The 27,933-nt window shown below is 39.1% G+C and overlaps 1 protein-coding gene across 2 annotated transcripts; it reads left to right on the top strand.

The window, feature by feature from the left end:
• Positions 1-8,082: 8,082 nt before the first annotated feature.
• TNMD (tenomodulin) lies at positions 8,083-23,458 on the top strand. 2 transcript variants are annotated; one of them, XM_032390046.1, is made up of 7 exons: positions 8,083-8,350; positions 8,516-8,647; positions 17,275-17,415; positions 17,634-17,735; positions 20,469-20,622; positions 22,254-22,420; positions 22,718-23,456. In XM_032390046.1, the coding sequence occupies exons 1-7, from the start codon at positions 8,303-8,305 to the stop codon at positions 22,925-22,927; spliced, it is 954 nt and encodes a 317-aa protein (XP_032245937.1). In that variant the 5' UTR covers positions 8,083-8,302; the 3' UTR covers positions 22,928-23,456. The 2 variants fall into 2 exon arrangements, with proteins under 2 accessions (XP_032245937.1, XP_032245938.1); XM_032390047.1 differs by lacking the exon at positions 17,634-17,735 and having other exon boundaries at positions 8,229-8,350; positions 22,718-23,458.
• Positions 23,459-27,933: the final 4,475 nt, after the last annotated feature.

The following is a 27,933-nucleotide window of genomic DNA, read 5'->3' as shown; positions in this document are numbered from 1 at the left end:
ATCCATTTCTCTCTCAAACCTTATCTCTGCACCTACTACCTTCTTCATTGTGACCAACCTCTTGTCTACCTTTAGCTGTGGAGTTTGTTCTGCCATTTTTCAGGTCAATTTCTGGGGTATTTAGGATGATTTGATAGTTATATAGTTGTATTCATGGGACAAGGTGAGCCTAGGGTCCTCCTACTCCACTGCCATCTTCCCCTTTGTCTATGATGTATTTCTAAGTGGCAAGATCAAGTAGCTGACAAACATATAAACATTTTTGTAAGATTACATATATATATATATTTTAAAACTAATATTATATACATACACACAAATATTTTTGTGAGCATGTATTTTCACTTGAATAGCAAAGGCTATGGAATAATACTCATTAAACTTAACAGTGGTTCTTTCTGAGAACTTGTGGGGAGAGGACTTTGATTCTTTTACTTCCTACTTTGGATAGATTATTCGCCAGTGAGGACGTACTTCTTCTATAAGAGAAAAAAGATTAAATACTCCTTCCACACTAAAATTCTTTCAGTTGCTCAAAAATTCCATTCTTTTTCACATTTTCAAGATTTTGTCCATGATTTTCCACTGCCTGGAACACTGTCTACACTGACACTTTTACCTGGCTGTTCATCTTGCAAGTCTTAATTTCTTCATCACTTTCTCCCAGAAGCCTGCCCTGAGTACCCCTTCCTCTCCCTATAACCTTGCAAAGCTGAGTTAGGTGCCCTCCTCTATGTTCCCAAGCATGCTATACTGCTTTAAGATAACACCACACACTGGCCTATAATTATTGGTTTACACCTTCCTCACTACACTTTTATGTACTGCAGTAATCCCAATTGATATTCAAGATCGATTGAATTTATTAATTGATTTATGAACAAAACATTACTGAAAATCCAATTCCTTTTATTCTAAAGAAAAAATAGAGAAATGTGGCAGACATTAAAGGACGGAGCAAAAGAAATGTAACTCAAGCATTTTTCTTTCGTCCAGATGAAGAGCTATGTGGAGAGGTAGAAGGAAAAAAGAAGGCAATCTAAAAGAAAAAAAGTTCTGGGTAACTTGATCTGTTATAACTTCATCTTTCCCATGCAATCAATATTCCACCCACAATGGATTACTCAGTACTACCATACCCCAAACACATACTTATACACCTATATAATTTTGCTCATGTTATTCTTGAAGTCCACAATGCTCTTTCACATTCCCCCTACTAAAAAAAAAAAAAAAAAAAGTCCTATTTTTCAGTCTTTCAACCTTGCAGAGGCTTTTGATAGAGTTCAACACTACCTTCTTTGTCAAAGACTCTTTTCTTGGTTTTTGTCACATCTCGGTATTTTCCTTCCATTATCTTGGCCACCCTACTTTGGTCTCATTTGCCAGCTCCTCCTCCTCTATCATCTGACTTCTTTTTTTTTAAGATTTTATTTATTTTTTTATTTGAGAGAGAGAGAGAGCTGGGAGAGAGAGCAAGAGGGAGAGAGAATCCAAAGCAGACTCTGTGCTCCGTGCTGAGCACAGAACTGGACATGGGGCTCAATCCCTTGACAACAAGATCATGACCTGAGCAGAAACCAAGAGTCAGACGCTTAACTGACTGAAACACCCAGGTGCCCCATCATCTGACTTCTAATACTAGTATTTCTACAGTGAAATCTGGCCAGCCAAAGAATAAATAAAAGACCAATGTAACCCACAATGCCAAAAGGCAGTGGAGCAATATCAAACTCTTGAGAGAACCAAAGTGTGACCCAAAAATTTTATATGCTATTCCTTCAACAAACATATTCTCAAGCATGCAAAAGTTCAAGAAATGCAACATTTATGAGTGCTCCTTTTTAAAAAAACTAGTAAATGAGAAAATATAGACAACCAAGAGATATATCAAAACAAAGAACTCAGGCATAAAGAAGCTGTGATAAGAGGACTAATGGTAAGCATTGAATTCATTTAAACACAGAACCAAGATCAAATAAAGAATTTGGGGGGGAGCAGAAAGTAAAAATAATAAAATAACTAACAAAAATCAGGAGACGGGAGGAGAAGTGCAAGGGGTCTCATTTTGTCACGTTTCATAATGATAGCTTATGTCCTCATATTTATAATAATGGTTTATTATGTACCAGTCACTATACCAAGTATTTTATATGTATTAACTCTTACTACTCACAACATCTCAATGAAATAGGCATTTTTTAATTCCCATTCTAGAAATAAGAAAACTGAGGCACATAGGGATTATTTGTCCACCTTATAGCTAGTTAAGTTGCAGAACTGATTTGAACCTAAGCAGACTATTTCTAGAACCCATGCTCTTAACCAACCACCCAGGGAATCAGTCAACACTATCAAAAATTGAAACATGGAAATAAAAATATAATGACTACAACCTCTTTATATTTTTCAAATCTTTGATATTAACTTTAAAATAATCTTTCAGAGACTTCTATTTTTTGAGAGGGAAGAAACATTTATCTGAAGTATATCAATCCTTTTCACTTCAATTTATTTTTCTTTTGTTCAATTCAAGCAATTTTTAAAATTTCATACTTTTTAAAATAGCACGTATATTACTTCTATTTAATTTTTTCTATTCATTTATTAATCCTATATAATAAAATTGATGCCCAGAATAACATTCATTAATCTTAGCAGCTAATGCATATGAAGTGTTTACTATCTTCCAACCAACAGAATGAGCATTTTAAATGGGTTCTCTCATTAAATTATCACAGCAATCTTATAAATAAGTACTATTTTTGTCCTCCTTTATTCAGATAAAGAAACTGAGGCTCAATAATAGTTATTCTTGGTTGCTGCAGATTTGGAAGGATTTTTTTCCCCTTTCTTGTGCTTTTCTATATTGCTTGCATATTTTATGAGTATCTTTTTTATAAAAATGTAAAAACCATTCTAAAAGTACATTTTTAAATAAATAACTGAAGATTCCCTGGGGCTTAGTCTTGAGCCTTTTTCTCTTTCTATTCTGCACTCTTTCTCTATACTATGTCATCAACCCCCATAGCTTTGAATACCATCCACAGGCAAATGGCTCGCAAATCTATAGTCATACCTCAGAGATATTGTGGGTTCAGTTCCAGATCACTGCAATAAAGCAAAAGTCACAATAAAGTGAATGAAATGAAATTTTTGGTTTCCCAGGACATATAAAAGTTATGTATACACTATGCTATAGTCTATTAAGTGTGCAATAGCATTATGTCTAAATGTATGCAACTTAATTAAAAAATACTTTACTGCTAAAAAATGTTAACCATCATCTGAGCTTTCAGTGAGTCATAATCACTGATCACAGATCACCATAAGAAATATAATATTGAAAAGTTTGAAATATTATGAGAATTAGCAAAATGTGACACAGAGACACAAAGTGAACAAATGCTATTGGAAAAAAATGGCCCCAACAAACTTGGTCAATGCAGGGTTGCCACAAAACTTCAATTTGTAAAACATGCATTATCTGTGCTCAGGAAAGCAAAGCACAATAAAATGAAGTATGCCTGTATATTTCCACTCCAGGGACTGTCTTCGGAGCTCCAAACACATATGCCCAACTGCCAACTGGACATCTTTTGTATGCTTCATACACACCTCAAATTCAACATGTCCAAAACCATACTCATTATCCCAAACTAGTCCTCCTCCATGTTTCCTGACCCCAGTGAGTTGCACCACACTCCACCCAAATGCACAAACCAAAAATACATGAATCATTTTTTTATTCCTCCTTTTTTTCTCACCCTGTATGTCCAATCTATCACCATGCATGTGCTACCTCTAAAATATATCCCAAATCTGTCTACCATCATTATTATCACTTCCTTAGTCCAGACTAATATCATCTCCTGACTGATTAACATTTTAAAATTCTTGCTTCCAGGGGCCCTGGGTGGCTCAGTCGGTTAAGAGTCTGCCTTCGGCTCAGGTCATGATCCTGGAATCCTGGGATCAATCCCCACGTTGGGCTCCCTGCTCAGCGGGGAGTCTGCTTCTCCCTCTCCCTCTGCCCCTCCCCACTTGTGTTCTCTCGCTCACTCACTCTCTCTCAAATAAATAAATAAAATCTTTAAAAAATTAAAAAATAAAATCAAGTTCTTGCTTCCTTACAATTCATTCTTCTCATAGCAGTCAGAGAGATGCTAATAAATGACAAAGGAATTGTGTATCTCCCTTGCTTAAAACACTTCAATGAATTCCCATTGCTCAAAAAGTTGAAAATAGAGCTACCATACGATCCAGCAATTGCACTACTGGGTATTTATCCCAAAGATACAAATGTAGGGATCCAAAGGGGTATGTGCACTCCATTGCTCTTAGAATAAACTTCAAACCCTTACTATGGCCCTTGTGGCAGAAACTATGAATTGCCTGCCCAATATGTTGCCTCATTCTATAACAAAACCAGCATTTTGTTAGGGGTAGTAATAGGCTGAGTTGAAAATAAAACCTCCCCATGGGGCGCCTGGGTGGCTCAGTCGTTAAGCATCTGCCTTCGGCTCAGGTCATGATCCCAGGGTTCTGGGATCGAGCCCCGCATCGGGCTCCCTGCTCAGCGGAGAGCCTGCTTCTCCCACTCCCACTCTCCCTGCTTGTGTTCCCTCTCTCGCTGTGTCTCTCTCTGTCAAATAAATAAAATCTTTTAAAAAAAAAAAAGAAAAAAAAAAAAAGAAAACCTCCCCAGACTCCACTATAGCTAGAATTGGCCATCCAACCCAGTTCTAGCCAATAAGATAAGCAGAAATCTACAAGATAGGGCTTCCAGGGAAACTCCTATTTTCCTGATGGAAAGAGACAGATTCAGCTGTCATATGTCTTTTGTTCTTTTGCATTCTCTCCCTTTTCCTGACTGGGTGTGAAGCAGTCATCTTGGAAGCATGAAAATGGAAGTCATGCTCAAAGGATCACAGAATAAAGATATGGAAGCTTGGGTCCTAGAACTTGCACAAGCCCTGGACTGTTGATACTGAGGTTGTCATGTCAGAAAAATAAACCTCTTATTTTGTTAAACCACCATATCTTGTTTTCTTTTACATGCAGCTAAAAACAGTCCTAATAGACACAATCTTGTATGGTATGGTCCTTGTCTATCTCCTCAGCCTTGTCTTAGACAACTTTCCTCCTCCTTCACTGTTTTACAACCACACTGATTTTCCTTTTACTCTTCAAATACAAGATCTCTTCTGCTTCAGGGTATTTGCATGTGCTGTTCCTTCTGCCTGGGATAATCTTTTCCTCACTCTTTATCAGCTAACTTCTACTCATTTTTCAAGTCTGAGCTTAAGAAACATCTCAGCATGGACTTCCCTGACACCTCCAATTCAAATTAGGTGATTTCATAGCACCCTGACCTTTTTTTTCTTAGCATGTTTCATAATTTATATTTTTTTCTTTATTTACAGGATCTTTTTCCTTCTAGTTTAACGTCTGTCTGACTCAGAGCTTTATAACGTCAGGGACTGTGTTTGTCTTGTCTAAATATATGTCCAGCCCCTATAACAGTGCCTACCACATATAGGGCACTGAGTAAACAGTGCTAATAAATGAACAATTTACTGCAATTCCATGTGTTTTGTGCCATTTTCCCTGCTCTACTGAATCAGAATTAATCATTGCCCCCATCCTTCCATGGCATATTGCTTTGACCTCTATTTTAATTAAATACTTTTAACAAATAAGGCATGTTTTTAAAGATCTCAAAATCTGTTCGGGAGAAAAACACCTATAAGTGAACTATAATGCAGTATAAGTGCAAGATTTAAAGTATGAGTAAGATACAAAGAAAGAACAACGAAGGGAAATCCAAGCAAAGAGTACAGCATGTGCAAATGCCCCATAGTGTGAAAAAGCAGAGGGTGCTCAGTATCAATAAAGGGTAAAGTATAAGGAAGGCATTGGAGGCATAGTGTAACATTGTGAAGGGGGAAATCATCTAGCATAGTAAACATAGGTTTCTCCATGAGACTACTCTCATGACTTTATCTTTTTTTCTAAGCTTGGTTAAGAATTGTAAAACAAATAAAACCATGACTTATATTTCATAAATTACATAATCAATTTCACGCATAATTATGCCTGCAATAGTTGGAAAATTATTTTTCTTTGAGACATTAGGATGTGGATGAAGTCACATGTACATGCTTCATGGCCCTGCCCAGTAGAGAACCCCGGTTTACTCCATCTCTATGAAAGAAATTATCCAAAATCAAGGCTGGAGACGTAGGCAGAGTCCAGACCATGAAATGTCTGTGTTGTCACCATAAGTAGCTTTGATTTTATAGACAATGAATAGAAATGAAAGGATTTTAAGCAGGGGAAAGATTATCCCCAGATTTGCATCTTAGAAAGAGCACCTTGAAGGCAATGAATTGGAGGCAAAGAAACCAGTTAGAATTCTAATGCAACAGTAAAAGTTGTTGCAACTAAGGCAGTGGCAATTGAGAATGGAGAGAACAGAACTGGAGAGATAATTCAGAGGCAAAATTGACTGGATTTAATAATTGATTAGGCATGGGATGAACAAGAAAGAAAAAACTAAGGATCATTTGGAGATTTCCATTCTAAAGACTAATCATCGTGTCATTTAATGAGGGAGATAATACAGAAAGAAAAGTATGTTTGGAAGGGAAGATAATTAATTCAGTTTGAGACGTGTGATATTAGAACTGCTTATGAAATATCCAAGTGAAGAGATCCAACAGGTTAGAGAGACACATGGGTCTAGAGCCCTGAGAGAACGGCCTGGATTTGAGACCTCTTAGAGACCTAAACTAAGCTTTAATGGTAAACATAGGGAGGAAAGAATGGCTTTGAAGGATGTAAGAATTTAGAATCCACAAAATTTGGTGACTGATTAGATCAAGGGAATGTGAAAAAGAGAGGGGAGTCAGGGACAAACCTCAGTTTTCTGGTTTTGGAGCCTGGTTGGATGATGGTTCCACTGTTATGGACTGAACTGTGCCCTTCACCCTACTAAACTCATATGTTGAAGCCCTAATACTCATTATCTTAGAATGTAACTATATTTGGAGATAGGGCTTTTAAAGAGGTAATTAAGTAAAAATAAGGTCATATGCATGGGCCCTAGTCCAATAAGACTGTTGTCCTCATAAGAAGAAATTAGGACATGCATAGAGAGAGAATGCCATGTGAACATGAAGAAGACCATCTACAAAGCAAGGAGAGAGGTCTCAGTATAAAGCAACTCTGCTGACACCTTGATCTTGGACTTCCGGCCTCTAGAGCTGTGAGAATATAAATTTCTGCTGTTTATGCCACCCAGTCTGTGGTACTTTGTTATGGTACCTCTAGAAAACTAATATAACCACCAAGCAAGATTAAAAATATGGAGGAGAGTAGGTTGGGAAAAGGGGGTTTCAAAAGAAGAAGTTTTATGTGGGACATGTTGAGTTTGAGGTTTCTGAGGTACATCCAGGTAGAGATATTCAAATGCTTTGAAATTCAGGAGATAGAAAGGGATTATAGATACAGATTTAGAAATCATTGATATGCAGCTGACACTTTAAACTATAGGAGTGGGTGAGATCATCTAAGAAGAGTATATAGAGTTAGAATATAATCAAGATAGAACCATAAGGAATATTAACATTAAAGAACAGACTGAGGAAGAGAATTCAGGGAAGGAAAATAATCAGAGAGATAGGATGAAGAGAGAGAAAAAATGTATCATTAATCTTTTAATCTGGTTTTTAATTGTAATTAGTTGAGTACATATTGATCTCAGTCCTCAAAAAGTTTTATCATAATGGAGGAGGCAGTACCTTATTCATTTCTGAATCTCCAACACCAAGTACAGTGCCTGACATTTAATATCCCTGCAATAAATATTTGTTAAAACAAGTGGAATTGAAATCAGGACTTCATTCCTTTTTTGTTTTGTTTGCTTATTTCTGGAGTGTGCAGCATGTGTTGCCACTGATATTTTAAGTTCATAGTGAAAAATCATTTCAATGTGTCCTAGGTTTGGTCCCCTTCCAAGCCAACCCCCAGGACAATAGTTTTCATTATAACCTTCTGTCTTTGCCATTCTGGATGGAGTTCTGTGCACAGAAGTTATATACATATATGGGTATATCTATGTAACAAATCGCAGCACAGGAGCCCCCCAGGCTCCCTCAGGCTCTGGTATGACATATTTGAGCCATATAAATTCAGCTTCTCCTCTGGCATCTGTTAGCTGACTCACTTGCAACTCCACCTCAGCAGTGGTCTCTCAGTCCTCTCAAAGCAGGAAAAGAGTACTGTGTGCTGAGAGAGCATGGCAAAGAATCCTCCAGAGAACTGTGAGGACTGTCACATTCTAAATGTAAGTTGATTCATATTTTTTCCCTTTTGAGCAGAAGCATGGTTTCACAGATTTATCGTATCGCAATGTGAACATTAGAAAGTGAAATCAAAGGTGACTTTGAAGTATGGCTTGCTATTTTAAGAGCTATTGTGTATTGTTTTATTCTCTCTGTTCTTTGCTTAGGCAGAAGCTTTTAAATCCAAGAAGATATGTAAATCACTTAAGATTTGTGGATTGGTGTTTGGTATCCTGGCCCTAACTCTAATTGTCCTGTTTTGGGGGGGCAAGCACTTCTGGCCGGAGACACCCAAAAAAGTAAGTAAATGCACATTAATATCTAATGCTTCTGTTTTGAGTTTGATTGAATTTAATTAGTGCTTGACATGTATATTACTCTGAAATGAAAATCATTAAGTCCCTTTTGCATATATTTTCTGGTGGTATGAAAAACTGAATCAAGATTTTGCTTTCTTTTATTTGCCTAATTATTTTGGTAAGGGAAAAATATGTTTTCTGTATTTCAGTTAGTAGTAATAGGAGTAGAATTACGCACTTTTTAATAATGCTCGGCTTTAAGAAGTTAAGACTCCTCCTAGAAGCAAATTTTTACTGTAAGAAAAAAATACTTTTCATCTTTCTTTCAATTATCTGGGCAGAAGCTGATGGAAAGTAATTATACCACCACATAAGAAGAAATCACCAGAAATGGCAGCAAAGGATTTTCAGGGATTATGTTTCTGACTTAACGCATCTGCTCTGAGGACAGGCAGCAACTCCTTTTCAGAAGAAGCAATTCTCATACCTGACTTCACATGTATTTATGACTTAAAAACAAACAAAAAAAAAACTAGAGCTTTTTGGCTCCTCACCAGCCACAATTGTCACTGACCCACTGAGATAGTAATGCCACAAGGTAGAAACAAGTCATTAATCACAGGTACCTCCGAAATCTTCTGATAGCGAGATCATTTGGTATACCTAGGTGGCCACTGTAGTTGATATTAGTGTACCTTAATGTTATGATTACTCCCAGACTCACATGCAATAAGCAAGTTTAGATGTGACCCAAAGAAAATCATAGTTCCTTCATGCTAACAATTTCCATTTAAGAGATAAGTAATAAATGTACAAGCTACAAGGTATGTAGATGGTTTTCTGTCTTTGCCACATTTTTCTCTCTGCATGTGGGTTGTTGTTACTTTTGCTATTAATTTGTTATCATGAGATGTTCATTTCTATTTCATAACAGGTGTAGGAAGAGAAGGGCATATATCCAGGAGGGAGAATGAGAGACAAGAAGAAAATGGGTTAGCATGGACTACTGAGAGCCAAAGGAGTGATAGGAGCAGAGAGGAAAGAATATGGATAGATGAAAAAGGAGAGGCAAAGGAGAGAAAATAGAAAATTAACTGAACAAGTGTCCAAAAGAAAACAGAGAAATAAGGCATAGCTACCCTTGGATTCTTCACCTCTATTGCCATACCCAGTTTCATTTAGTCCCAGAGGCTATCTTATCAAGTTTAAATAGGAAGGAGAATGAAAAGCAAAGCAGCCCATCTTGTTGGTTCACCTTTTTATTTACACCTTGTTCCAGAAAGGATTTCAGGCATCACCCAATGCCTATAGTTATCCATTTCTCTCATTCTCTCTCTCTCTCTCCCCTCTCTCTCCCTCTTTCTCTTTCTCTCTCTCTCTCTCTCATTTCTTGCACTGTGCCCTGCTTCTTAACTACTTTCTGTTCACATTTCTTTCTAGAGAATCCACCTATATTCAGGCTATCAAGGTGGACAAAGAAATAGAGATCAGGAAGGAAACAGCAAATGAATAAAAGTGCCAAAATGCATTCCAATCCAATTCGGCTACCACTTAGCCAATTCCCTAGGTAATGTGCTGCCCCACAAATTGAATATTATTGGATCCTTTAGACAATTATAGGTGAGTTAGAGGACAATAACCCCTTTTGTGCTCCATGGTCATAATGTACTTAACTGAGTGTGGTAGGTAGCCAGCCCTTTTGACCACCTGTGCAAGCATGACTAAACATGGGGCCAGATGGCCTTTCTTGTTTTATTGTAGCTGTTGGTACTGCAAATGCTATTTTGAAGTTTATGTGTTTTTCTAAACTTTCAATGTTATTTGCCTCAGTGCAACTATAAATGACTAAGTAAGACCTTGTTTTTATCTTGCAAGGTGCCAAACTCACTAACAGGGCCCATGGTTCCCTCTGCTTCCGTATTATATCATCTTTGCTTCTCACGTCAGTTCCCTTTTTAATGCATTATAAGGAACAATTCTGTGATTCCTCAAACCAAAAGTAAAACCTATTCAGTGCATGCACAGAAGAGGTGGGGTACGCTACCAAATAAAGTTTATCAAGAATCAAATCTCTCACGAAGTAATCCATCTTGGGATGTGCTTTTCAGCAAAGGGATTCTCAGAAATGAACAAAATTATTGCAAAGTAATCTGGTAAAAGACAATAGGTGTCTCCTAGGTAAACTTTTTCCACCATGAACAAAGGTTATTTGTTCCCCATTCCAATTGGGAAGTTGCAATTTATAGTCTTTGATATTTAAGTCCTGGCCTTCACCACAAGACCAGGCTGGGTCCATTGAAAACTAAAGAACCAGCTGGAGATGTGAATGCTTCCCTCAGTCTACCACTACCTTCAATTCCCAGACAAAGAGTCCAAGAGACCATCTATGTTTCCAATGGCTAAGATTGCCAATAAGTCTGCCTCGGAGCTGACTTATGAATCCTGGGAAGAGAAAAATAGTCAGATTAGTCTTGGAAAAAGATTTGCAAAAGAAAAGGATCCAGGCATCTTGCACAAATTAAAGACTCTCCCCTTAAGAGTATGGCCTAGCAAGAAATAGCAGATTAAAATCCAGGCTCTTCTGGACTTTCCTTTACAACCTATGGGACCTGTGGGGACCATGGGGCCCTTGGTGGACAGAATTGTTGATGCTGTTGTGCTTATGGATGGAGAGATTTGTTGCTCTCCTGGGGCTTCCTCCAAGCTCTTAGTGTTTGCTCCTCTAGCCTCCATCATATCTCCTTTTTATTTCGTTTTTTTGACATCTGTTTAAAATAAACAGTATTTACTTAACGTCTTACATCTGGTGTTGACATTTCCATGCCAGTAAGTCGTTCTTTTCCTTCTATTACCTCCCACTTTGGTGTATACAAAAGATCCAGATTCCTGATCCCAAAGTGGGAGTAAGACATGCTTGATTACCTTTCCTCACCTCAGGCATGAGCACACGTGCACGCATGCATACACACACACACACACACACACACACACACACTCCAGAAACAGAAAGGCATCAAAATGAAGTGAAACAAAAGGGATTAACTCTGGGGTAGCTGCTGCACTCCCTTATAGGCTACAGACCCCTAACCCACAACCACATATAGGAGCCACTTGAGCTGAATGAAAGCCAGACCATCAAATTCTGTATTCAGCTTTCTCAACCAAGCAGAAGGGACCTATTCAGTCCCAGAGATTTTGAGAGCACATCACAATGAGGCTCCACTTCCAGGCAGTGACTGCTCAGGGATATTTGAAGCCAATTCCCTAGAGGAACATTCTTCTTTAAACCTCCCTGCATTACACATTTAACTTGAAACAATTAGAAGCCAACTCCCCAGCTAATTAATCCAACATGGAGAAAACAGGTCATAAAAATCCCAGCCTTTAAACCAGCAATTTATAGATGCAGCACAGACCTTATAACCTATCCCCTCTAACCCTTTGAAGAATGAGGCAGAAAGATGATAATTTAAATAAATGAAATTCTGCCCTTCCTGCCATATCTAGGAACTGCCTGGTGACTTTAGGGCTCTTTAGAAACCGTAAGTCCTAAGGCCCACACAGCAATCAACAGATTACTGGGAGCGTCTTCATAACTCCTACATACTATCAGAATGACAAGAGAAGTGGTAGGGATAGGTGGGCATCTTTCTGCCCTCTCCCCCCAACCTCAACTACAAATAATCATTAAGACAGCCTCACCCAGGTTTGCAAGCCCAATTATCATCGTAGGCTAGAAATCCTTTGCTTAGAAAAAACACTTCCTTGCTAAGTCTGGATCCAGCTTTCCTGGGCCTGTTTCTCTAATGCTAGCATTGGCCAGAGACCCACTTTCTTCTTCTTCTACTCCTCTTCTTAGCACACAATTGATACAACTCTCCTTCCTGAGTTCCCTGGGCTTTCCTACACAGCAGTTTGGTGGATAAAATGTGGGTCTGGAGAAGCATTCATACCCTCAAGGAAAAAGTTGGAGTTGTAGCTGAAATCTCTTTAGCAGAGGGACTGAGCTTCTCCAGATGGTGCCACATCGGCATTTTAAAAAAGAAGACTTCTCTTCATTTCATTTTCCTCCCAAACCATTGCAGGAGCAAAGTCCATCCTCACACAAACAGCAACTCTCACTGGGCCAACTTTTGCTCTGAGCTATTAGGAGGCAGCCCCAATTATGTGTACCAGGACTCTGGCTACTGTGGGCACATTCTTATTCAGTCCCTTCATTCTCCTAAGGCAGCATTTGCTGAGCAACTTACATGGCACCAGCAAGGGAAACCTGGGTCCTCAAAGGGAGCTGTCTTTCAGCCACTGAGAGTGGCATTGGGGCTGTATAAGGAAAGCAGCCAGGTGATTAACAGGTAGTAGCAGTCCGATCATCAACCTAACAGGTGTTAGCCCAAATCTGAGCAGAACTAATTTTGTCAACTACTCAACATTGCATCTGGCAAGGCATGGGAGATAAAGACGGGAACTGAAACTCCAGAGAAACTTGGTGACTTGCCCAAGGTCACACAGCTTTTAAGTGGCAAAGTTGAGGCTAGGACTAGAACATGGTCTAAGGATTCTTTCTACTGTTCTTACGTTGCATTTAAGAATAAGGGGTGGTGGGGACAGTGGGCATGGGATAACTTCCCAGCCAACTTGAGTCTGTAGATGAAAGAAATGGTTTTTTCTTGTTGAAAAAGAGGAATGTCTGTGCTGCTTATGCCAATTTTTTTCAGGGCTGAGAACTGGTGATTGAAGATGCAGAAGTCCAACTTTGCATAAGAAACAATCTGTCTGCTCTGTGTTGGTAAAGAAATACCCAGAGGCCCTTTAATTCCCACAGGCTAGGTTGGTAATAAAATGGTACAATGCATTCTCTTCCCTTCCTTCCAGCCTAACACCTGCTAGCCAGCTATTCTGAGCATGTATTTCACCTTTGGAGAGTGTACCTCATAAACAGACAGTAAAGGATGAAGGTGGAGAGAAGAGCAGCTAGATTAATCACAGGCTTCAAGAGGCAAACCTAAGCCAAATGTCCTCAAATCCCTTTTAGGAAAGGCTAAAGGTACTTGCCCCCAGAACAGATCCATCACACTGAGGTCTCTGGCAACATTACTTTTTATAAAAAGCTTTCTTTTCTATTCTCAGAGATTGCCACAGACTGAGGCAAGAAACAGGGAAAATTGTGAAAGGGGGATGTTAGGGCTCATTTGCTACCTGAGTAGAGGCTTTAACTGGATTGAGGAAAGAATTCCTGGGCAGGGAAGAGAAATGAGTTTGTTTTTGCTCCATGTTTTCTCAGTGTGCTCTTCTTACATCTCTCACTGCCTGAACTGAATCACATATTTATTTCATTTCACATCTGAGTCATATTCCACTCCATAGGCTTCCCTGTCCCACTCCAGTGTTCTGGTCCTTATAGTTAAGAGCAGCCCTACATGTGGGTAGAATAGGAACCTATTTGAGTTGTGCTGGAAGGATGCCTTTGCCTCCAAAATATCTCTTATTCCTGGTGTCATTCTTCTTAAAATCCATCATTAGTAATTCATTCCTTAGAATTAAGTATTGCACTCATTTTTTAAGAGACAAATACCCATCCCAATCATCTTAGTGTGAAATCATTTGTCAAATTGATTTCTTCTTTGACATAAGGGACCTGGCACTCCATGAGATTCCAAGATGTCTAGACAGGAGACAAAGGGATAGAGGGAGATGGGAAGAAAGGGAAGGACTAAGAAGGTACAAAGTGAACAGGATATGAAAAGAACTAGGTTCCCTAGAAACACCAATGATTAACTTTCCCCATTTGCCAACTTGACAGACGTGTACTCCTCATCACACTCTGTCCTTGCTCTGTCCTTCTTGAAGTAAAGCTGAGTTGGGGTGCAGTGTGAGATGAGCTACTGAGAGCCCAGTCATACGTCTCTCAGGCCAGTCATCCTCTCTCTGCTTTAGTTAGTGCCTGGAAAGGACAAACCCATTTATTCCTTCCTCTCCAGAAAGACCCTCAGCCCCTGAGCCAGTGAGCTTAGTAGAGAGAAAAGTATTTCTGAGGCCAAAGTCATGAGCTCAGTCTTCATATGGGCCAGTGGAACTTGCATAGCCATTACCCAGGCAATGTGCTCCACAGGGACCTGGGCGAGACAGTATGTCTGGATTTGCTCAAACCCATCCCCAAACAGTCCAAAGTGGGCCACAGGCATCATCTTCCTAGACAAGGACAGTCTGTTCCAAAAGGACACCTTTGATAGTAGAATTCCATCTGGGTGAATATATAGCTTTCCACCCCCACCCCTTATCCAGGATTCACATATAAATGAAGTCTTTCTGATCTCACTCCATTTAGCAATCTATCACTGCTTTAAAAAAAAAAAAAAAAAGCCAAGAAGCTGGTTAGTGGATACAATCAGAATTGACCCCTTCTCCTCCATCAAAACAAAAAACAAAACTAAACTAAACAAAAAACCAAAAAACCTCTTTGAAGGAATGTTGAAAGTAATCAAGATCTGCTGAGCTTGGCAGTTTCCAATAGTTTTCATCTAGCAAGGTGTCCAAATGAAGTGCATTGCCAACAGTGCAGGAAAACTCATTCCACAGAAGTACACTGAAATTCTAAATGTCACCAGTATGGTTCCATAGTCTTCTACTAATGATTGAAAATACAGCCTCTATTTTTCTTTTGCCCAGGTAGGCAGCATTCCAACATCCCCTAGTCTCTAACCTCATTTTTCCATGCAATAATCCATCAGTAGTGTTACTGATGAAACAAACACCTCACCCCACCCCCAATGACTAGTAGTGTCGACATTTGTCTCAACAATGGATAGTATTTCTGAAGAAATTCCCTCCTTTTGGGAGATCTGACAAGACCAGATCTGAAGTAGATGCCTCTGTCCTCTACTTAGGTCAGGCTGACTGAGAGTTCAATTTGTTGCCATAGGTAGAAGTTTCTCAAGCTGGCTGCAGAGCTGGAATTGAGGACATATTTATAACTAGAAGCAAATAACAAGCCTAAAGGAATTTGTTTGCTACCTGTCACAAACCAGGCCAGACTTCCTGAGTTAACTCTGCAGTGGCTGGAAGGTTGTAAATACCATTTTCCTTCCCCTTTTAAAGTATGGTTTCTTAAAAGACATTGCCAATGTTCAAAATGTCTCTTTATGAAGATGAGAATTTGTCATTGGTAGGAAAAACTTATGTTGAATACTTAATACTTAATTGAGTACACTCAATACTTAAGCATTGGCCTTGTCCAAGGCACTGTAGAGACAAGGAGGTAAATGACATTGTCTCTTCCTATTCAGCAGTTACATAGACTTTTCACACTTGATATAACATTGTTTCTACAAACCCTTTCAACTCGTTTCTCTACTTGAGTTGTGGAAAATTTGACCAGGTTAAACTAACATTTAGTCACAGACACTGGCAGACATTAAAAAGCAACCCAACCCAGTACAAGCTCTAAAATGCTATCACTGGGAACCATATCATTAGAAAGCAACTTTGGCTCTATAGATGACTTGTTTTAGGGGGATTTTAGTTTACCCAATTTTTTTCCTAACGAAAAATGAGTATGATAGCAGATGGCATCCTAACAACAGGGATAAGACAGATTTCCACATGCCCATAAGGTCTGGCTTGGTTTATGATAGGTAGTGAATTACTTTAGGTTTGTTGTTTGTTTCTAGCTACAAATGTGTCATCAGTTATAGCTAATGGGCTTACTCCTATACTGGGACACTTGATGGGACTGGTCCTCTTGGTCCTAAGAAAAAAATTGTCACTTTTAGAGGGCCAGAGAGAGTCTGGGGTTTTGCTGCAACCACTCAAGAATGACCTGATAAGGAGGCTTTCCAAGGCACTGTTCTTGGAAGATACCATATTACTTAGTGCGGGGCACTTGACACAGTTGCTGAATTCTATATACAGGAGAACTTGAAGCCAACTGAATTAGGTTTGGAAAACAGAACGCAGGAATAAACTGAGTGGGTTTGATTAGCCCATAAAAGAGAGGGTCAGGGGAAGGCAATAAATGTTTCCTGGAGTTGAAAGGGAAAAAGGACGCAATTGAGGTCAGGGTAAGACTATTACCTAATATTGGCCAAGGAGAATGGTCTTCAGATTCTAAAAAAGACAGACCCAAGACTATTGAGGTAATATTAAAGCCCTGGATAGATAAGGAGATAAAGAGCAATACCTAAGCATTCTAAATGTGTTCAAATCTCTTTCTCAGCCCCAGTGAATTTCAGGGGGAGAGAGGGGGTGAGCACTTGGAAAGGAAGTGGTAACTTAAAGAAGCAGCATCAGTTTAACATAAGGGGAAAATACTTTACAGGCTGGTTTGCAAAAATATCATTTGCTATTTAGTCCAGGCTGCCAAGAAAACTGTTGGAATTTTAGTGATTAGTTCAGCAACTTGGGTTGAATACAAAATACCGGCTCTGAAGGGATCCCCATATCAGCTCCAGTGCCAAAAAGCACCTCACTTTAATCTTGAGTCTCAGAGAAATCCCAATGGTAAGCTGCTGAGATGGCACCTCACCACAAAGGCTCCAGAAAGAGAAGGTGCCCCAAATATTATGCAATTAAAGTGTCTTATGAAGGGACACACCGAGTATCTTAGAGCTTGTTTTCCTCTGTTATTCCAGACATATGACATGGAGCACACTTTCTACAGCAATGGAGAGAAGAAGAAGATTTACATGGAAATTGATCCTGTGACCAGAACTGAAATATTCAGAAGTGGAAATGGCACTGATGAAACATTGGAAGTACATGACTTTAAAAATGTAAGTTGGATATTCCCCCTCTCAAGGGTTCCCACTTAAAATATTAGAACATTTTAGTCAAGTTAAAAATAGCCTTAAGGCTCCACTTAATTTATAAGACAAAGCTTTCCTTTGAATTCAGATTTTGCCATCCTGGGGCCTTAACGGATCAGGGAACTCATTAACTTTGGCTATTTCAGGAAGTTTTGTTTTGTTTTGTTTTGTTTGTCTGTTTATAGGGTTACACTGGCATCTACTTTGTAGGTCTTCAAAAATGCTTCATCAAAACTCAGATTAAAGTGATTCCTGAATTTTCTGAACCAGAGGAGGAAATAGATGAGGTATGTAAGAATATTCATAGTGGTAGGAAAAGCCATCAGTTATTGGGTGTTAACTATGCGCCAGATATTGTACTAAATGCTTTACTCTCATTTGATTCTCACAATGACCCTATAGTAGGTGCTATCATTATCCCCATTTTCCCCTGTGGAAACTTGGTTCAGAACCAAAAAGTGACTTGCCCAAGGTCACACGGTGACGAGCAGATTGGGATCTTGAACTCAGGCCTTTCAAAAAACTAAAGTTCATGCTGTTAGGTGCACAACTGTACTTTTATACGTGGGTAGCCTTTAACATTATGTACATTCGCTTCCAAACCAAAGTTCTAGTTAAGAGGGGTAAGTTGGAGGAACAAAAACAATCCTGCTTAAAGATAAAGTCTTAAAAAACAAAAGTCCCAAGACCACCTGAGATCCTTGCCACTTTATCACACTGTGGCATTCACTTATTTTAAAAATTTTAGTTCATTCACCTTACCATTGTATGCTGGGCTGCTAATGGAATAATCTGCACTTAACCTCCCTTGGAAAGGCAAAAGCAAAGAAGGTGAGAACTACAGTGTAATACAAATTCTCTGAAAACATAATGCCAGGCCAGGGTAAGGTAACCTAAGATACTGGTGCAATCACTAAATGGCCCCCGAAAGCCTAGTGGGAGATGGAGGATTATGGCCTAAAACACAGCCATCACTAAAGCCCTTCAAGCTCTTAATGTTTCCCTGATACTCTGTCTGTAACTAAAGTGTGTTGCTATCAGGGAAGCAATAAGGCGAACCTTAGCTAAGGCCATCTTGTGGCAACATATTCCCCCTGTAGCCAGAAGAAACAAATGTTTGTTTGGTTTGTTTGGCTTCGTTTTAGTGTTTGACTGGCAAATCTAAAATGAAATTATGGCAATGGCACAGTGGTCTCTCTATATACTGTAAAGACCTCTTTCTTCTCTCTCTCCCCCATTCTTTTTCACTATCTTCCTACATAGCTCTTTCCATTTTAATTCTCGCCTACCCATTTATCTTTTGCTTTTGCTTTTCTTATTGTGGGGGCAAGGGAGGGTGAGGTGGGATAGGGAACACTTTATCCTTTCCTTTACCCAAGTCTCAGAGCTATCATTGGTTCTCCCAGACATGCCACTGGTCTCCTTATGGCCAGAAAAATTACAGGCCTTAGTTACTAGAATTTCCAAGAAAAAGAAGAAGCTTTCCCAAAGATGATGCTCTGCTCTCAAGGCCTATGGTAGTGAAAAATTTTGGAGATTTTTTTTAAAATAAGCATAAATTCAATGCATCTGAGGAACAGAACTTCCAGGATATTAGAAATTACTGCAGGAGGCAAGGGTAAGATGAAAGGAAAATCAATAGGATAAAAAGGTACTATATGCTGCTTTTTACAGAAAATAATGTAAACATTTGAGTAGGGCCAGCCAGCAATTAAAGCCCTAAACTAAAACAACAAGATTAATTTTTCTGAAAAGATAAAGGCAAAGGCCCATAATGTCTCATTTTGGCCCTAATTTATTCCTCAATTTTGCCATATCTTTTAAATAACATAAGTACTTATCTCGTGATAGTGAGATTACTTTACCTTCAGAAAATCCATATATGTGTGTATATATATATATATTCAAGCTACAGACTTTTTTATGAAATAAGTTTGTGGTTCTGGATGACAAAACCCCTCTTATTCTATACTTTTCACCACTGTATCTATGGTTTGTGCATGCTAAACATGCAGAGTAGTTATATAAATAGCCTTGATTTTGCTAACAAAGCTAGTCAGCATACCAACCTCCTTTTTTCTACAGTCCCTTTCAATGCATCCCAAGGTCTTTACAGACTCAAGGGCAAGGGAGCTAAGACTTTCGAGTTTTAAATGACTAGGGGAAAAATTATACAAAGCCATATTTCAGAGAACAAATAAAAACACTGAAATCATAAAGCTAGAAAGCAACCAAAGAGAAAAGTAAAAGCCTTATTAAGAGTAGGGGGAAATGTCAAGGCCTAAAAAACAAGTGAGTAAGAAGTAGGTATACAAGGTAACTACTTCCGGTACAAGAAACCAAAGAGAAGGCAGTGTTCTTGATAACGTAAGAAAAAAAACTCTGTAAGACAAACTGTAAACATCTAGAGTGAAAGGAGTAAAATAGTGGTAAGGCCAGTGAAGTCACAAGCTGGAGACTTGACTTTAAGACAAAAAAGACATCTTTTGTACTACAACTAGCCACCATTAACAGGCAAATCTTGTAAAACCCAAATATTAGGTTCGGTTGTTATGTAATTGATCTCACCAGCTTGGACTATAAGAGTTTTTTCAGCTTGAGATCAAATCCTGTTTGTAATCTTAGTTGCAAGCCTAAAACATGCTGGCACTTACAACATCCATTTAAAAGGGCAAAAACAAATGTAAATCACTCAGGATTCCAGAAGCCCAATTAAAACATACATGGCCCAGTGGGAGGCCCAGAAAATGATGGATAGCCTTCCTAGCTGTGAGTGAAATGGTAGCAGAGAAAACTCCTGTTACGGTAAGCAGCCTTACTGTTAGACCCCCAGAGAGGGATCAGTTGGTAACTCTCCCAAGGGGACCTACTGTATGCACATGACAGAGCTAGTTCACTGGCAGCCCTGGGATTGGAATTGTTATTCAGACTCAAAATAGAGTGTTTTCCAGTATCCCATAATGTCTCACTCATTTTATTAATTTCTCCTCCTATCCCTACCTTGAACTTACTTCTCTCAGAATGAAGAAATTACCACAACTTTTTTTGAACAGTCCGTGATTTGGGTCCCAGCAGAAAAGCCTATTGAAAACCGAGACTTTCTGAAAAATTCCAAAATTCTGGAAATTTGTGATAATGTGACCATGTATTGGATCAATCCCACTCTAATAGCAGGTATGCCTTCTTCTCCTCCTCCTTTTTCTCCTCCTCTTTCTAAAGTCAATAACAGGTTAATGTTCCCATCATTTAGAGACTACATTTCTAAGAAAACAAATGATCAGCTTATATCTTGTTAGATGAAACTGTATATGCTGACTGCCAAGGGAAGAAGGAATTTTTTACAGCCAAGTTATATATCAGATAAATTAATGCTGACAAGCTTTTAAATATCCCAGCAAAGGTAATGTCACCCTAATGTGACCAGTGATAGCAAAAATCTAATCTTTCTTTGCACATCTATATTCAGTGCAGTCAGGATACCAAACTATCCCTCAAACCACTATGTACCCAACCCAAGAACAGAGGAGAGAAGAGCCAAAACAATGTCCTGTTGTCTCAAGAATGATTCTGTGTGTCAAATGGCGGCATTCCCCCCGAGAAGATAGGACAGTCACTATAATACAAATTTCTTTGTGGCTGTTTTAGGAATCACTATAAAAGTGATTGAGTGCTACAGCTCTAGAGTAGAAGAGTCCAGCTCTCAACTTCCAGTCAGCTCATAAAGAAGGCAAAGGTCTCTGGACATCTTATTTTGCCCAGCTAACGGAGAGTCCGGCCTCCCTCATTCTAGACAGCCTAGATTACTATATTACTCAAGAGAGGCCACTCTAACCAGTGCAGGCATCTACTGGTACTCTTTGGCAGCTTAAAAAAAAAAGGTGACTAAATACAATGTGATATTCTGGACTGGATGCTAGAAATTCTGCTTCAGCATTCTTTTTCTAAAAGACATTAGTGGAAATAATGATGAAATCTGAATAAAGTCTATAGTTTACTTAATAGTATTGTACCAATGTTAATTTCTTAGTTTTCATAATTGTACCATGGTTATGTGAGATGCTAATATTAGGGGAAACTACATAAAGGGTATATAGGAATTCTGTACTACCTTTGCAATTCTTCTGTAAATGTAAGATTATTTCTAAATAGAAAGTTTTTTCTTTTTAATTTAAGACAGGAAAGAGAGGGGGAAAGGGAGGAAGACAGAGGGCACCAAATCAAGTCCAGCAACTAAAAAATATTTACTGAGCACCTATCATAGGTAAAATCATTATGGGAGACACTTAGGTTCCCTGTCTTCATTTTTTTAAAGATTTTATTTATTTATTTATTTATTTATTTATTTAAGAGAGAGAGAGCATGTGAGCAGGGGGAGGGGCAGAGGGAGAAAGAGAGAGAATCCCAAGCAGACTCCACACCCAGCATGGAGTCCCACACAGGGCTCGATCCCAAGATTCTGAGATTATGATCCCAGCCAAAACCAAGAGTCCAACGCCCAGCTGACTGAGTCACCCAGGTGCCATCCTCATCTTTAAAATTAGGATGCTAGTAAGGCAAAGCAGTAAGTGTTTGATGCCAAATGAGCAAAGAATAGGTCTGTGTACATTAGAATAGTCAGATTTGTTTTCGGAAATCTCTTTAAAATTGCAGCTGTAGGAGTTTGGAAAAGTGGTTCATGTTTGCCTAAATGATGGCAGTGAGAAGACACAATGAAAAACTCTATTCCCAACACCATAACCCCAAGCACTTCTTTCAGGAACCATTTGCAAAGCAGGTGAATCACAACTTTGTGTTTATTACCTTAGTTTCAGAGTTACAAGACTTTGAGGAGGATGGTGAAGATCTTCACTTTCCTACCAATGAAAAAAAAGGCATTGAACAAAATGAGCAGTGGGTGGTCCCTCAAGTGAAGGTGGAAAAGACCCGCCACACCAGACAAGCAAGTGAGGAAGAGCTTCCAATAAATGACTATGTGAGTTACGTTCATATTACTCTTGTTAGAGGGATAGCAAAGAGCCCTCAAAAAACTCACTACCCCTTAGATCAAAGTCACTAAATGGAGAATGGTCATTGTTTTAACAAAAAAATATTTAAGAAACATGGAATCCCTAAGAGGTCCATTCATAATCAATCTTGATCAATCTTGATCAGACTAAGGAATTTAACTTCTCATCAGTCCCCAACTCATGTAGTCTTGTAGTCCTTCCCTGCTTGGTGGGCCTCTTCTTGGTGAAGCTTCCCCTCCAACCCCGGTTTATTCTTCTTTCAGACTGAAAATGGAATAGAATTTGACCCCATGCTGGATGAGAGAGGTTATTGTTGTATTTACTGCCGTCGAGGCAACCGCTACTGCCGCCGCGTCTGTGAACCTTTACTAGGTTACTACCCGTATCCATACTGCTACCAAGGAGGGCGGGTTATCTGTCGTGTGATCATGCCTTGCAACTGGTGGGTGGCCCGCATGCTGGGGAGGGTCTAATGGCAAGTTTGAGCTCAAGTGCTTAAACTTCTGGCAGCCAACATATAATAAATGCATGCTATTCAATGAATTTCTGCCTATGAGGCATTTGGCTCCTAGTAGCCAGCACTCCAGAATTACTTGTAGGTAATTCCTCTCTTCATGTTCTAATAAACTTCTACATCATCATCAATGGCCTGATTGCTGCTGAACACACTGGGTAAGTGTTTGCTAAGAATGTTTCCTGCAACTGAAATGGAGCAGATCTGTCTAACATGGATGACAATGATGGAAACTGGCATTGTATCAGGTTTGGGAAGTGGGAAAGGGCAAAGCATAAGGATTCTCAAATACCATAGTTTACTACGCTGTATTGAGAAAGTGGAAATGAGGGGCTGATGACAAACTGTCCCCATAAATGATGCATAAAAACTTGTCCTTTTGTGCGTAGCCCCAATGTTTAATTATCTGAGAGACATATTGTGGTCTTGCTCAAGCATCTGTTAAGCTGCTGGACAGGCAATGAGTCACAGCAGGCCAGCACTAAAATATTCCAAGTGCTCAGACTCAGCAAAGGAGAAAGCTAACCTAGCAAAAAGGGTCCCAGGCTCTCCTCCTGTAAACAAGAACTCAACTTTGGACAAATTCAACACTTTATAACCTTCAGGTCTGTCTTTTCTTCAGATCAGTATCTGGTTACATAACTTTCCAAGGCAATTGTCTGGAAAGGGGGATCCATAAATATCATTCACAAAAACAGGCATCATAGGAAATCACCAAGCTGAGGAATCAAATGGGATTTTTTTTCCCCTCCAAAACCACAAGGAACTAGCGGTATGCCACTTTCTTAAAGGAAGGGTAAGGCCTGGTTTCCGATACCCCAATACTTTGCTTGGGAAAGAGAAAAGGGGCAAAGGAGAGAGAAAAAGCAGTGGTCAGAGGGTAATGTTAACCTTGATGTCCCAGCCAGTTCTAGTTTCACAATCTTTGTCTACCAATCTGTCACACTTTCTAGTGTCATTTGACTCTAGCCCCTTCTTGCTCAACTTCAAGGTTAATGTGTCATGAGCATATCTGTCTGGCACTTTCCATCAGAAAAGCATTTTCAAAGAGTAAAATCTTTACCAAGATGCCTGCGGGCCAGGAGTCATTTCCCCCTTTTTAATAGTTGAGGAAGCAAATAGAAACAGATTTGCCCAAGGCTGAGTTAAAATTAGCCAGTCATTAATTGATAATTAGCATACATGCCATACTTGGATTACCAGTTTTCACAGAATGAGCAATTTCACATATCTAAAAATGCAGCATCACTGAAAATATTTCCTTTTTTATTAATGATTTAGAAGACAACTGAGAAAAAAAAAAAAGAAGACAACTGAGAATTTTGGAATACTTCAATTATCATAATAAACATTAATTTATAGCTGAAATATAAAAATGCAAAAAAATATGAGATTAATTTGAGGTTGTATGGACTTGATGATGTTCTCTATTATTGTAAAAAATTATTCATTTTTAACAATGGTTTTTAAGATCAGCCAATAGTTTTAAATTCCAAAGACATGCAATTTTATGTGGTCTACATTGTACTATATATACTATGCTCTGTGGGGTACAAATGAAGTAGAAGGTATACTCCTTATTTCCAAAGAAAAATAAGACACCCAAAATTTATAAGCCAAAGTACAGAAATTTAGACATAACTACAATTGTATAAGGCATGCTATATACATGTGCATAAACACACAGACAGATGCACACACACATGCATGGTATAGAAAGCTCCATGTCATATTTTAGGGCTAAGAGTTCCTTTTCACATTATTTAATTAAGGAAGCATTTCTTGGTCAAATGAGAAACCTCAACCTGCACATAGTTTCACATTGAGAAAGTGTGATTCCCCTTAATGAGGCAGACCATGAGTTCAAAAGAAAATACAAGGGACATCCTTAAAGAACCATTCAAATCACCTCATGTTTAGAAAGAAACAAGCCAGGGGCACGTGGGTGGCTCAGTTAGTTGAGTGACTGCCTTTGGCTCAGGTCATGATCCTGGAGTCCCAGGATCCAGTCCCACATTGGGCTCCCTGCTCAGCAGGGAGTCTGCTTTTCCCTCTGACCCTACCCGCCCCCATGCTCTCTCTCGTGCTCTCATTCTCTCTCTCTCAAATAAATAAATAAAATCTTAAAAAAAAAAAAAAGAAAGAAAGAAAGAAACAAGCCAAAATGACAAACAACAAAACCAACCACACTAGTCTGTCATCTCATATAGGCCCAAGCCAGGCTGAAAGAGAGAAAGGGTGGTATCTATCTCCTGCTGTAGATTTTTGCCCCTCACCTGAGTTCTGGGCAGACTCCTTATATCATGCCTTGTACTGCCCTCAGATCAGCCCCACTGAAGCTAGCCCTGCCTCTTTTCCTTTTACCACCCCTTCCTAAGCCCAGCCTCCCCAGCATAAGAAGTGACACCAAAGTTACTCTGACCTCCCAAGCCAGAGACTTTGCAGTAATTCTAATGTTCCCTGTCCTCCACTCCAGTCTCTCACCAAATACTGCCAGTTTGTCCTCCTAAACCACCCCTCACTTATGCTTATGATCTAAGCCCCAGCTGTCACAACCTCCTCCCTACTGAAGTCCCCAGGCTGTAGGCTGAAACTAGAACAAATGCTTTTAGATACAGTTGACTTTTCACTTAAAGATTTTATGAACTCCATTTCCTTTCCTGGAAGTCTGTAATTGCTACTTACTACATTAAGGATTAGGCCTACCTTGTGTTCAGATAGTCCTTCCTCAAAGCACCCTTAGCACCACCTCATATCATTTTTCTTCTCCCACTACGCTACCCACTCCTTTGCTTGTCTCAGTCGCATTAACTTCATGCTCTATTTGTGCAGTCATCCCATCTCATTTACAGTTTTCTCTCACTAACTTGAGGAAATTGTAAAAACCCACTTTTTTCTTACCTAAACATGAAACCTAAATCCTCTCTGCTTCATTCTGTGCCTGTGTAAGTTAATATATTATTCAATGAACACATCATTTACATAAGAGTTTAACTTGCAAATTTTAGAAGAGGGCCCATACTCTCTCCCATTTTGCTCTGTCCAGAACCTAGCACAGTATCAAAAGCATATAGGTGGTCTTCCAATTTTTTTTAATTTATTTTTATTTAAATTCAATTAATTAACATATAATGTATTATTTGTTTCAGGGGTACAGGTCTGTGATTCATCAGTCTTATACAATACGCAGTGCTCATTACAACACATACCCTCCCCAGTGTCCATCACCCAGTTACCCCATGCCCCCATCCCTCCAGCAACCCTGTTTGTTTTCTAAGATTAAGAGTCTCTTATGATTTGTCTCCCTCTCTGGTTTCGTCTTGTTTCATTTTTGGGGGGCTCTTCCAATTTTTTTTATTGAAAGCAATGAGAAAGAAGAGAGGAAAGAAGGTCAAAGAAAAACGGGAGATTGTAAAAGAGCACAGCTATAAGGCTCTTCAGAATATTACTACCAAAAGTTGGCCTTGAGTTCTAGTGAAATTTAGGGTGAAAGTTCCTATCTTACTTAAATCCATTTTTGTATTCCTTATCTTTTGACACAGTCCATTTCTACAAGTATGAAGAATTCTTCTAGTCCCAGAATGATCAAAAGCATCAATGATTGCCCACAGCTCGATTATCTATTTCCATTATAATGCAGGCTTTTTGCATTTTCTTCTCAATTTTCAACGATTCCATGTATAAAAAAGAAAAAAAAGGCAAAAAGCACATCTGCCGTGAAATCACAAGAAATATCATATTACCTTTCAGATTCTTTGGGGATCTAAATTCCAATCAAGAAAAGTCAGGTGAGGCAAAGCCATCCATTGCTCCCACTCAGCATAAGGGCACTATGCATTAGTGTGCTCAGCGCCTTCCTGCACACCTAAAATGGCTCTTTGGCAGGACTAGGGGCAAAGGAAATCTATTTTGAGTCTTTATATATAAGGCTCACTGTCTGGCTGAGTCCAAAACTGTCACTTTGGCTCCTAAAGTCTAACGCTGAAAGCTTACTGAGATAAATATGGACCTTCTCATTCAGGCTGTCAGGAAATGCGTGGATCTATTTTATTTATACCCTTAAAAAATGATTTCATTTTGGCTTTCCTTTTTTGAAGAAGTTTCATTCTGGGGCTTAATTTCGCTGACAACATGCTGTTCCCTAACAAGAAAGAAAAGTGGCTCCATATTAAAAACCAGGTATTACTGTACACACAAAAAAATATGGTCTGTGGCTCGTTCCAAAGTCCTGCTCCTAAGTCTCCTCTGGTATCTTTAATTAATTCCCATGAAAGCTACTTACCCAAGGACGGCATTGATCATTTACTTAGATTAATAGGCAACTCTGGCATTGTGTAACTTAATGAGTGAAGAGTCACTTGTATGCTTACTGTTTTGATATTCGAGTTCCATTTGCCTATCTTTTCTTCCATTCACTTATTTGACACTCAGACCTATTGTCCTTGCTAAAAGGGCTCAGAAAGAGGCGGATTGAACCAAAGGAAATAGACTAAGCCACAATAAATCCTTCAACCAAAACAAACAAACAAAAAACGAGCAATTCCACAGTGCTGAGATGATCTTAGCCTAACAAGTGATATGAATATACTGTCTATATTTATCCTTCCTTGCTGATGCTATCATTTGCCATTCTGAATTTTCCACTGACAGCAGTATTTCTGCTGGTCTTACTTACAGAGATGTTGGCTACTAAAACACAATTCAGGCTCATACCCATATCAGTCATCAGTGAGCCAAGAACAAGAAACTTGCCAAAGGTAGGAGATTTAAGGTACAGGCCCTAGCTATGGTTAAGTCGCTGAAGTAGAGAGTAAGAAAGCGACAATGTGACTAGCTACAAATAGAACACCGGGATTTGAGCTTATTTATTTTGCAAAGGGGTCCATATGGCATGCCAGCTCACAAATTTACTGTGTCCACTAAAATCCATTCCTCGTGGTGGGGGTTGCCGCTCACAGCCATGTC

Source organism: Phoca vitulina, unplaced genomic scaffold (genome assembly GCF_004348235.1).
Source record: "Phoca vitulina isolate PV1807 unplaced genomic scaffold, GSC_HSeal_1.0 scaffold57, whole genome shotgun sequence".
NCBI lineage: Eukaryota > Metazoa > Chordata > Mammalia > Carnivora > Phocidae > Phoca > Phoca vitulina.
This window is presented reverse-complemented; position numbering and strand designations above follow the sequence as displayed.